At 43.3% G+C, this 13159-nt stretch overlaps 1 protein-coding gene across 1 annotated transcript; it reads right to left on the reverse strand.

The window, feature by feature from the left end:
* Positions 1-4176: 4176 nt before the first annotated feature.
* Positions 4177-12234, reverse strand: LOC308323856 (uncharacterized protein). Its single transcript, XM_080775713.1, has 4 exons — positions 12002-12234; positions 9343-9467; positions 7353-7565; positions 4177-4418 (listed from the first exon to the last, which is right to left on the reverse strand). Exons 1-4 carry the CDS (start codon positions 12135-12137, stop codon positions 4398-4400), a joined length of 495 nt encoding a protein of 164 aa, XP_080631839.1. The 5' UTR covers positions 12138-12234; the 3' UTR covers positions 4177-4397.
* Between the last annotated feature and the right edge of the window lie 925 nt (positions 12235-13159).

Consider the following 13159-nt stretch of genomic DNA (forward strand, 5'->3'; position numbering starts at 1 on the left):
CAAGTTGCATAAAGACGTATCTTTCCAACAGATATCTCTGCCTCACTGAGCACATAACCAACAGGGAGTCAGGGACGTCCATACGACGTCAAACAGACGTCTCTGTAAACTAAACACCAACCCCAAAACGTACGACGGACGTCCTGAGCACATAACCAACGGGACGTCCATACGACGTCAAACAGACTCTCTCTCTGTAAACCCATGTCCTAGTCGCCGTTCCACCCAGACGTCTGTACAACGTCGTCGATACGACCTGACAATCAAACTCAGGATACGAGGAGTATCCACAGTCCGTTGCAAAAAGACGTCCATATGACGTCCATACGACGAGCTCCCTAAACCACTCTCCCCGTTCAGTATCACAGTCTAACATGTCTACTGTCTACAATGTCACACTGTACAATGTCAACACATTGTATGTATGACAGACATGACTGGCTACAATGTTTAAACACATAGTCAGTTAGTTGTTTGTTAGCCTTCTGTATCACTTCACCAGAGCTAACATATTAATTTACACCACAAGAGGGCGTACTTGACCATTGCAACTTAACTTCACTTACTTCAGCATGTATACTAATGTTATGATGTGTATTTATTATTGTGATGTGTATTTATATTGTGATGTGTATTTAAACTCAAACATAATATATAAATTATGGTTATTCTCAGCCTTTTCAGGCCGTGAACCCCCCCCAAAGGAATCATATTGGTGACCACCCAAAATAATCATATTTGATCTGGGCCCCCCAAAATAATCATATTTGATCTGGGGCCCCCAAAATAATCCTATTTGATCTGGGGCCCCCAAAATAATCCTATTTGAACTGGGTATTCCAAGTTCAAACTCGAGCCTATGAGATATAATAGTGTAGTGGACTAATTCCATGTTCCATGTTCAAATCCCACCAGTCCTCACTTTCAGTCAGTGTATGATAAATAATCAACAAATAATTATTTATAACTGTTGTATTGGTGTTGATTTAATACTTGATTTATCTTTTCAGGCCTGTGTGAATTATGTCACCGCCTGTGACACACTTTCATTTTCAATAAAAAAAACCTTACTTTCCAACTGCCTCACTGAGCACATAACCAACAGGGACGTCCATAATAACACCAACCCCAAAAGTACACCATAGGCTACGTATACGACGTCCAGGTCGTCCCAGCCAGACGTCTGTACAACGTCGTCGATACCACCCGACGGTCAAACTCAGGATACGAGCAGATCTACAAGCTCGTAGCGCGCCACTGCTCTTTTTGAAAAATCAAAGAACGACTGACATTTTTTAGAATCTGATCTCAGGTCAGAATGGGTTAATCAGACCAGTGTGTGTCCAGTCAGTGGAAACCTCGTATGAATCTGATCTCAGGTCAGAATGGGTTAAACATACTGTACAAACATAAAGACTACACTACATGCAGTGTGGTAGTTATCGTGTGGCGCACACAGCTCCGTTTATTCCAGATTTATGGGTCACTTGGTCAAAGCTCATTCACGTCAAAACATGTCATTAACCCATTCTGAACAGGAACCCATTTTGGTGTTGGCATCATGTTATGCTTTAGCTATTGAAAAATAGCAGATCTACAAGCTCATAGCGCGCCACCGAGTGGCGCGCTACGAGCTTGTAGGTCTGCTATTTTTGAAAAATCGAAGAACGACTGACATTTTTTAGAAACTGATCTCAGGTCAGAATGGGTTCATCAGACCAGTGTGTGTCCAGTCAGTGGAAACCTCGTATGAATCTGATCTCAGGTCAGAATGGGTTAAACTCCAAGAGTGTGGAGGTTGAACCTCGAGTTAAATAAATCAAACAAAAAAAGGCAGAAAGATTGTTTCATTATTTCCGTCTATATACCTTTAATTAAATTAGAATACCCAACTGTTCCTGGAAAGGTATGTGGTTTCATTTCATCATTCTCAGACCCGATACTATAGCAGAACTTCATTAAATAGCAGGAGGTCTGTCACTTAAAATAATCGTCAAAGCCTCGAATAGCCATGGAAGTTACGTGGGAATAAAAAAATAGCAGATCTACAAGCTCATAGCGCGCCACCGAGTGTCGCGCTACGAGCTTGTAGGTCTGCTATTTTAGAAAAATCGAAGAGCGACTGACATTTTTAGAATCTGATCTCAGGTCAGAATGGGTTAATCAGACCAGTGTGTGTCCAGTGGAAACCTCGTATGAATCTGATCTCAGGTCAGAATGGGTTAAACTCCAAGAGTGTGGAGGTTGAACCTCGAGTTAAATAAATCAAACAAAAAAAGGCAGAAAGATTGTTTCATTATTTCTGTCTATATACCTTTAATTAAATTAGAATACCCAACTGTTCCTGGAAAGGTATGTGGTTTCATTTCATCATTCTCAGACCCGATACCATAGAAGGATTTCATTAAATAGCAGGAGGTCTGTCACTTAAAATAATCGTCAAAGCCTCGAATAGCCATGGAAGTTACGTGGGAAATAATATTTATAACTGTTACTTTTCAGGATTCAAATGCAGGTCTTTTATTTTTTTTAAGCAAAAGTAGGAGATTTACAAACTCTTGCTTGTGTATTATGTGCCACTTTTGATACTTTAGTGTGACCCTGTAATGTGATCAAACAGGGCGCAAATTTATGAAAAAGAAAAAACAATATTGTTGACCGACAGCAACAATATTGTATATTTGAAAAATGTTTAATAAAAAAAAGCTGTGCATGGTGACGCCGGCGGTCTTCAATGCCAGACAAAAGATGCCAGGGCAGGGATTAAGAACCCAATACTGTACATGATGAGTCATTATTTCATGTACCATAATTATGTACAGAGCAGCTCCGATTTAACATGTGCACAATGTTCTCATGCAAAAACATATAACGATTTAAGACGAATTATAATATCTGGAGACAGATATTACAGGACATCTTAGACTTACGGTACGACAATCTATCCATCATCAATCAATCCATTTTGTATTGAGTGTACACAGCATTACGATTGTATATACACGATACACTTGTATTATGTAAGAATAGTTTCCCTGAGTACTGTAGTGTACAATATGACCACCCTGATCATGTGCCAGTGACGCTTTGTCCACTTTGTAGAGTGTCAATGTCAATGACCCCTTTTAAAAGCCGCTGATTGAACATCGCGTGAAAAGGCTGTCTCACCAAAACTGGTGACCAATTGAATTCTATAACTCAGCGGTCACACGAGCCTGTTGATGGCAGGCGGCGTTGAAAAAGGTACCGGTAATCGATTGTGTCGCGTATGCTAACATTATGCCGATATGAGACTTGACTGTAAAATATCACCGAATATATTATAATACAGCCGACAGAGTCATAGTATTCAGTGGTAACCAATTTTGTTGCAACACCAGGAGACGTACTATCCATTTCTTGCAAGTGGTCTTTTTGTTTTTGTTCACTTTGGCTACAACAGCTCAGGTGGGCAGGAAGGTTGCTGGTGTTTGGTCACACACACACACACACACACACGCACACACACACACACACAGTCTTACATCATCATTTCCAGTGACGGACGGTCCGAAACACAAGTCGACAGGTCCAGGTTTTGACAGAAAAAAAAGAAGAAAAAAAACACTCTTGATTGACAGAAGGCTCTAACAAAAGTCCATGCTTGGATGTTATTTTTTCCCCTTTCAGAGTTCAGACCTAAAGTTGCGCCCCAGTCAGATGTCACCAGATAATGCATTATTAGAGACAAAGTCATCTCTCAAAAACAGATTCCAAGCTGAAGCTACAAAGGAAACAAAGGGCACAGTTCTTTTTGTTTTTTGAGTGGTGCCGTGCAACCACTCCAAGGAACAGCTTTGTCCGTGTTCACCTATGTATGTATGAGCACCATATAGGCGCTGTTGCCTGCTAATGAGAGAGAGAGAGAGAGAGAGAGAGAGATTTGGCTTCCCAGATTAGTGAGAAAGTGACATTTCTGTCTGCAGCAAAAGAAAGAGAAAGTCAGCCGCTGTGTTTGGCCGACAGCAGCTTTAACCCATTCTGATCGGGAACCCATTCTGGTGTCAGCATCATGTTATGCTTTACCTATTGAAAAATAGCAGATCTACAAGCTCATAGCGCGCCACCGAGTGGCGCGCTACGAGCTTGTAGGTCTGCTATTTTTGAAAGAATCGAAGAACGACTGACATTTTTAGAATCTGATCTCAGGTCAGAATGGGTTCATCAGACCAGTGTGTGTCCTAGTGGAAACCTCGTATGAATCTGATCTCAGGTCAGAATGGGTTAAGGGTTTGATAATAGATTTCAGGGTCAATTGGGAATGGAATCATTCAGAATGTGGGTCCGCCGGACCTTTAGCGTTGGTTTTGGACGTTAGCTTCTCGGGGCCGGCGTGGACTTGTTCTGATCCGACTGTCTTAAGGATTTGCCACGGCATCCTGTAAGAAAGGAAAACCACATCAGTGATTGGGCGGGCTGTGTGTGTGTGTGTGTGTGTGTGTGTGTGTGTGTGTGTGTGTGTGTGTGTGTGTGTGTGTGTGTGTGTGTGTGTGTGTGTGTGTGTGTGTGTGTGTGTGTGTGTGTGTGTGTGTGTGTGTGTGTGTGTGTGTGTGTGTGTGTGTGTGTGTGTGTGTGTGTGTGTGTGTGTGTGTGTGTGTGTGTGCGTGCGTGTGTGTGTGCGCGCGCGTGTGTGTGTGTGTGTGCGTGTGTGCGTGTGCGTGTGCGTGTGCGTGTGTTTTGATTGATTGAGATATGTATTAACAGTTTGCAGAATTACAGTACATTTCAAGCACAAACTCAATACAAAAGACTGTTAACTGTGAGTGGACGACCCCAATTAAGGCATTACACTTGTTCAATTTATCAAAACATTTAGAGACGTACAAATAGACACTTCTATATAGTTAAAAGAACAGAACAGGAATTCATCATAAAGGAAGCAAAAAGGGAACGCTGCATATATACAGTATATGCCATATTCACGTTCATATACAGTGTGTGGATAAATAGGAAACGTATGTCTCTATATATCTTATGCAATATATATTTCCATGTGGAGGGGTGCGTCAGCCATATATGGTTCCCCATGTTCCACATACTTCTCCAAATACCTCACCTTACAGTAGTGGTACTTCCTGGTACTTATCTACCATATAATTAAATAATTATCCATATTTTTGGCGTTCTAGGTAAAACGTTTTGAACACAGGGGTAAGGGCCGATTCATAGTCCTATTTTAGAGCCGAATAAAAGTCGGTTCGGCGCTGTAGAGCCTACAATGTGACGTCATTTGAGGTTCAGGGGGGGCGGGTACTGTCCTAAAGTCGGCTTCATTTCATTCACTTCATTTCGGCACTACAGCGCCGGCCGAAACAGCTGTAAAATAGGAATTAATCGGCCCTAAAGGGTTGACACTGTGGCAGGTAAATACAATCTTGGGGCATGTTGAGTTTGCTTTCGAGTTGCCCCAAACTGCAAGTGCACATTTGAGCGAGGAGTCTGCTATAAACACAACACCAGATGATAGCTATAAACACAACATGAGATGATAGCTATAAACACAACACAACACTGGTATCAGTATTTGGTATCGGCTAACACAGAAATTGTGATATCGGGATCGGATCTGGAACATCCCTAAGTATTACCATTATTATTTGTCAATAATAGCAATAGAGCACCGAAGTCCTGACGTAACTCGCTCATCCCAACGATTCCCCTGGTTCGCGGAAGTAATTTCTCTATGGAGAATAACATGGGGTGATCTTAATATCGTCTACTATAAGCGTTGTGGTCCAAAAATAAACAAGCTGTCTCTGCGTTATCGTCAGGGAGGTGTCTCTGTATCGTTTGCAACAGTCAGTCACTCATAAATATATGATACAGTGACTGCTTCTAGCGAAAATCAAACTAATTCAGCAGCAGTAACATTAGCGTTTTCTCTCAGTCAGTTGATTCTTCATATCCATATGAGTGAAGCGGCCGGGGTGACATGTTTATTTTTCAAACACAGTTGTTATATGAGGCGATCTAAAATCGCCTCAATGGGGATTTCAATGCAACTAAACAAATACATGAAACTGGGGACTGACGCCCTTTACTGAAAGTGACGTCAGACTTCGGTGCTCTACAATACCGTAACTGAGATTACAGAATCATGTCGTGCTTAGCAGTGCAATGTTTGCCAGTAATGCAGTTCATATCACTAGTTAATAATTGCTGTGATATGCAGTATAAAGGGCAAAGACAGATTAGATCTGATCAAACCAAACACACTGGGTCACATGGTGTGGGATTGACTTTACTGTAGTCTTTTACCCATTCGTGGTGTGTGGTGCAAAGCTTTGAATATATACTCTTGCAGAGCGAACGTTTTTAACTCAAATCTTTGCTTCTGGGAGGAGGTGGTCCCTGGAACAACACATTTTCAGATGGGGGGGGTCAGCGGCCAATTTCATATATTTGTGGGGGTCCTTGACATGAAATATTGAGAACCACTGATATAGAAACATGAGGTTTTTCAGAAAAAAAAATACATTTTAAAAAATACATTCGACGTCAGGCCTAAATGGGTTAATCTTGTCAAATTGGGCCGTTTGACCGACTGTGTGATGAACATTGAGAAGGGTCAGGGGTCAGGGGTCATCACTATGTCCGCACACGGACAGATGTGTCCGTGTGGCAAAGATTTGGTCTCGTCCGTATAGCATAACACCCAATTACTGAATGTCAAGTCTCACTGTACTGTACTGTACTGTACTGTACTGTACTGTACTGTACTGTACTGTACTGTACTGTACTGTACTGTACTGTACTGATTTACTACGACACGATATGTCGCTTATTAGGAGTCCAAATAGTACTAGTGGTTTGCAAGGACCCCCTTAACCCAATTTAGGCCTGACATTTTAAAAACCTCTTCAAAATCTTGACAGTTTTCTTTAAAACCTCATGTTTCTGTATCTGTGGTGCTCAATATTTCATGTCAAGGACCCCAAAAATATATATGAAATATGCCTCCACGCCCCCCCCCCCCCCCCCCCCCCCCCCATCTGAAAAAATGTTGTTCCAGGCAGGGACCTGCCCAGGAGCAAAGATTTGATTTAAAATGTTCACTCTGTAATAATATTCAAAGGTTTGTGCCACATTTTCACGATTTTTCAAAAATAGCAGACCTACAACAAGCTCGTAGCGCGGCAAGCGCCACCGAGTGGCGCGCTACGAGCTTGTAGATCTGCTATTCTTTGAAAAATCAAAGAACGACTGACACAGAAACACAGCTTTTTCAGAAAACTGTCAGGATGTAGAAGACATTTTTTAGAATCTGATCTCAGGTCAGAATGGGTTAAAGGGTATAAAAACAAGTCACTCACCCATCCACCTTGACGAGCGAAGGAGTCATTCTGGTTCTGGTTGAGGAAGTAAATCAGGGTGCTCCGCACTTTGGATTTGAGCTCCGGCAACTTAACCTTCAGGTAGAGACCCAGAGCTATGGCCGTCCGGGTCATCTGGATCTCTGGAGAAACCTCCGCCGGCTGGGCCCGGCACAGCGCCTCCACGTTCTTACTGAACACCTCTCTCACAACCTGAGGGCAGAACGGATAAGAGGGGGGTTAGCTGGAGAAACCTCCGCCGACTGGGCCCGGCACAGGGCCTTCACGTTCTTACAGAACACCTCAGAACACCTCATAGCACCTCTGAACACCTCATAGCACCTCTGAACACCTCTCTCACAACCTGAGGGCAGAACGGATAAGAGGGGGGTTAGCTGGAGAAACCTCCGCCGGCTGGGCCCGGCACTGGGCCCGGCACTGGGCACGGCACTGGGCCTTCACGTTCTTACAGAACACCTCAGAACACCTCTGAGCACCTCTCTCACAACCTGAGGGCAGAATGGATAAGAGAGGGTTAGCTGGAGAAACCTCCGCCCGGCTGGGCCCGGCACTGGGCCCGGCACAGGGCCTTCACGTTCTTACAGAACACCTCAGAACACCTCTGAGCACCTCTCTCACAACCTGAGGGCAGAATGGATAAGAGAGGGTTAGCCAACACAGACAACACTTCTGAGAAATGATTGAGAGACACCCAGAGTGTAACTAACTGTATAAAGAAAAGGTTAAGTAGAGTATAACCATTACGATGCAGCACTAAAATATAAAAAGAACACACACACACACACACACACACACACACACACACACACACACACACACACACACACACACACACACACACACACACACACACACACACACACACACACACACACACACACACACACACACACACACACACACACACACACACACACACACACACACACACAGGTTAGTCAGGTCAGCCAACAGAGGACAAAGGTCATCTGATGACATCACTGGGGATTGGACGCTGTGTATAGAGAGGAACAGAAACTGAAAGTGATGTACTGTACTGTACTGTACTGTACTGTACTGTACTGTACTGTACTGTACTGTACTGTACTGTACTGTACTGTACTGTGCTGTGCTGTGCTGTACTGTACTGTACTGTACTGTACTTGTCATGACACTCTTTCTTTTTCTGTTTCTTGGGAACTGTTTATGACAAGCAGGGAAGGGCTCTGCATTCCGACAGTGTGGCTGTGGTTATGTACAGTCATGGTATGTTATGCACAGTCATGGTTACAATAATGTGGAACTGTATTGTTGTTGGACAGGTATTCAGTAGTTACCTATAATACAGGAAGTGCTGCTGAAATAGGAGATTAGCCGATACTGTGTTGTTATTGGCAGCTAGTCTAGTTTCAGGTGACTAATTATCACGACGCGTTGTGATAATTAGTCACCTAAAACTAGCTTGTAGATCGGCTATTCTCAGCATTTCAAACCAAGTGTAAAGTGACTTCTACTGGATCTCTTGGTCCACTATAGCCCCTTCCTAACATTTTGTCTAGTTTTTATTTATTTGTTGAGTCTAAAGTCGACAAAATCAACACTGAGCCGATACCAAGACAAATGTTTTGACGTTATTATCCTCTCAGTCAAAAGTGGAAGTGGAAAACCAGGAATTAAAACAAACTTTTGATGCCATGGGTGAGAGAGACGAGTCGATGTGGTCATCATGGCTGTAGAGGATGCTATTGCAGGAAACGTCTCTTGTCGTTGTATACGGAGAAACAATCTGTGTTGTTCTGTGTGCGTGTGTGTGTGTGTGTGTGTGTGTGTGTGTGTGTGTGTGTGTGTGTGTGTATATGTGTGTGTGTGTGTGTGTGTGTGTGTGTGTGTGTGTGTGTGTGTGTGTGTGTGTGTGTGTGTGTGTGTGTGCGTGCGTGCGTGCGTGCATGCGTGCGTGCGTGCGTGCGTGCGTGCGTGCGTGCGTGCTTACACGTTCTGCTGTGGCCGAAAGCAGCTCCTTCTTCACGTCCTGAAACCTGGGGTCTTTCATCATCTGGTCCGCCACCTCCCTCAGTTTCTCAGCCAGTGGACCTGGGTCGAAATCATCGTCTGATTCTGAAGAGAAATACATGCGATAGACTTTATTATATACCCAGTAAACGTAAACGTACATAAAATTCAACCTTGTGTAGCAGAGAGAGAGAGTGGCTCTCAACCTCAGCCTGAGGGCCTCTAATATCTAATACCTCCCTAACATATATATCCCTTTGGTGTAGTCAGTGGTTAAGATGATGGACTTTCCATCAGTGCCCATACCCGAGGCGGGGTTGGCGAAAGGGCCTTTTCTGTGTGGAGTTTGCATGTTCTCCCCGTGTCCCCTATAGGGTAGGTACCCTCTCACATGTTCTCCCCGTGTCCCCTATAGGGTAGGTACCCTCTCACATGTTCTCCCCGTGTCCCCTAGGGTAGGTACCCTCACATGTTCTGCCCGTGTCCCCTAGGGTAGGTACCCTCACATGTTCTCCCCTAGGGTATAGGTACCCTCACATGTTCTCCTCGTGTCCCCTAGGGTAGGTACCCTCACATGTTCTCCTCGTGTCCCCTAGGCTAGGTACCCTCACATGTTCTGCCCGTGTCCCCTAGGGTAGGTACCCTTACTACCCTCACATGTTCTCCCCGTGTCCCCTAGGGTAGGTACCCTCACAAAAAACATGCAGTAATCCTGGTCTCTAAACTACCTCCCCCTGGCCAGCCGGGGCGCCTGATGGAGGGGAAAGGAACTGGTCAGAATAACGTGTTCCTCTACAGGATCTCCTCACTGGTCGACAAAAACACCTTGAAGACCTTAACAGGAGCCCTTGTACAAGGTTTCTTTGACTATGCATCCACCTCCTGGTACCACAGCACCTCAAAGGCCCTTAAAACAAGGCTCCAGACCTCCCAAAACAAACTGGTCAGGCTCCTACTTGGCCTCACCCCCCGAACCCACCTCACCCCTGCCCACTTTGACAGGCTGGGATGGCTTAGGGTCGACGACAGAGTACAGCATCTTGCAATGGGTCTGGTCCACAAGATTAGATACACCACCAAGATACCCATGTACCTGTCTAAATACTTCCTTAATGTAAACGAAGTCCACACCCACAACACCAGAGGGAGTGCAACAAACCATGTACAACCCAGATTCGGCACAAACAAGGGACTAAATTCTTTTCGCTCCTATGCGACCAAAATGTGGAACGCCCTACCAACAGTCATTAAGACATGTGAATCCCTTGGCTCCTTCAAAACTGCTCTCAAAGGGCACCTACGGATGGCTGCAATTCGAAACTGGCCTCTGTAAAAGCTGAATTTGTATCTGGATTGTACTATGTTTTTGTATGGACGTGGTGTTGGGTGCCTGCACATATGCACACATGGCATCAACGCATGGTGTTGTGTGCAGGCGCCCTACACTCTGTCTTTGTACTATGGATTGTACTATGTTTTTGTATGGACGTGGTGTTGGGTGCCTGCACATATGCACACATGGCATCAACGCATGGTGTTGTGTGCAGGCGCCCTACACTCTGTCTTTCGTTTTCTTTTCTTTTATCCCCCTGTTCCCCTCACTGTATATATACTTTTTTTCCCTTTTCGCTTCCTATATGATGAATTCCTGTTCTGTTCTTTAACTACATAGAAGTGTCTATTTGTTTGTCTCTAAATGTTTTGATGAATTGAACAATGTGGACCCTGTTGTAAACAAGTGTAAGGCTTAATTGGGTCGTCCACTCACAGTTAACAGTCTTTGTATTGAGTTTGTGCTTGAAATGTACTGTAATTCTGCAAACTGTTAATAAAGATTTCAATCAATCAATCAATTCCTTCCACGCGCTACGTTCGGCCGGGGAAACTTCCCCCTGTCAGGTGAAAAAAAGCAGCTTGGAGCCTTGGACTCCTCATGCATAGAAGGAAGCATGAGGTCAGTCCCCCCCCCCCAATGAAACAATAAAGAAATAAAGTTTACCCTTCTTCAACTTCTTGTTTATGTGGCCACATACAATGACTGGCCAGTGGCTATGTAGTCACATATTTTACAGCAGTTGTAGAAAAGCCTTCCTTAAATTGTCAAACGTTCAAGTAAGTTGAAATCACATATAATAGGCCTTACTTTAGATAGACCTTACAGGGTTACACAATACACATCATTATACTCAATGCGTATACATTGCAAACAATACACAACAACAATGACGCCATTACACGTTAAGAAATGTAGATTATAGATTGACACAGATGAGGCTGCAGGGATCAAGAGATGAATGAATTTTATGATTTTGAATATCTAATAGGCCTATCAGGAAGAAAAAGAGTCAGAATCCATTAAATACAGATCTATGACTATGACAGACCAAGTTGCTTAATTGATCCAAGGCTTCCTGCTACAGATAATTCTGACATTGTCATGTTCATGTTCAATCAATAAATACACTGTCGAGAGTCTAAATCTTAGGCTACTACACTACAGTGTAGCCTATAATTCGCTCTCACTCAGACATTGTATAACCTCACGTCACCAGGCTTTCCTATACTCAGACATACATACAGTAGCCATATGGCCAGCCTAATATTAATTTGAATTATTATACACACACACAGTGACATACCGTCGCCACCAGCACCATCGGTCTGTATATCATCACTGTTCTGGCGGTGTACTCGGAAACTCGGCCCTTCGTCTTCGTCGTCGAAGAGACAGCTTATGATCGCCAATGTCTGCTCCTCTATGTTTCTGGGAGCCATTATGATGTTTGTTATAACTATAGAGAGATGTACAAAACAAACAGAAGTATAGTTTTGTTAAACATATGAGCCAGTCAAAGCAGTGAGACACGCCTTGACTGACTGTTGCCTTGAGGGCGTGTCTCTGGGTTCGGTGTCACGCAGCGGGGGGGAAATAGCTGATCTACAAGCTCACAACGCGTCGCGGAAGCGACGCGTTGTGAGCTTGTAGATCGGCTATACCTTTTGCTTCCTGATCGGTGCCGCTCGCTCACTACGCATGCGCGCCAGTGCCATGGTTGATGGGAAAAGAAAACGAGTGGTGATTTCGGTTATTGACCAGTAGAGTGCAGCACTGGTCAATTTTAAATCACTATTGCGTTGGTCCTAAAATGAGTAAAAAAAACCTATATTTTATGTTTACGTCTATGTGTGTAAAGCAGTGGTTCTCACACGTTTTCATATTTAACCCTAGAACTCTAAAACGTAACCTTTGTCAAACCATCACTAAAACCCGGGTATATTTTACCCAATGTAATATATATCATAAAAAATATATTAAAGTACGTACTGTCTGTAATAGGCCTGCATGGCAACTTGAGGTACTCTTATTTAATATTTCATCACGAAAAATAGGTCATAAGGGGGGGGGGGGCAGAGTCCCAACAAACGTGTGTCTTGCCCACCCAATCAAAAGTCATGGGGAATATTTATTTTTAGCCAATATTAAATAAAAACACCACTAAATATCTGTACCATTTACAGAAATTTTGACCCACCAGAACACTTTAGTTTTCTATGCATTTAGAAATAAAGAAATAAAGAAATAAAGAAATAAAGAAATAAAGAAATAAAGAAATAAAGAAATAAAGAAATAAAGAAAGAAGAAGAAATTGATCTTTTACTTGTCCCTGCAGTATTTGCATAATATCTTTGCTAATGGATCAAAACCTTATCTACATTATTTATTTGAACTACCGGTACTTAAAATATAGGCCTATATTTTCATTAATCAATGTTGTGAAAAGTGAAAGTGGTTAAAT

This window comes from Protomyctophum bolini (genome assembly GCF_963924005.1).
Source record: "Protomyctophum bolini genome assembly, chromosome: 2".
Taxonomy (NCBI): domain Eukaryota; kingdom Metazoa; phylum Chordata; class Actinopteri; order Myctophiformes; family Myctophidae; genus Protomyctophum; species Protomyctophum bolini.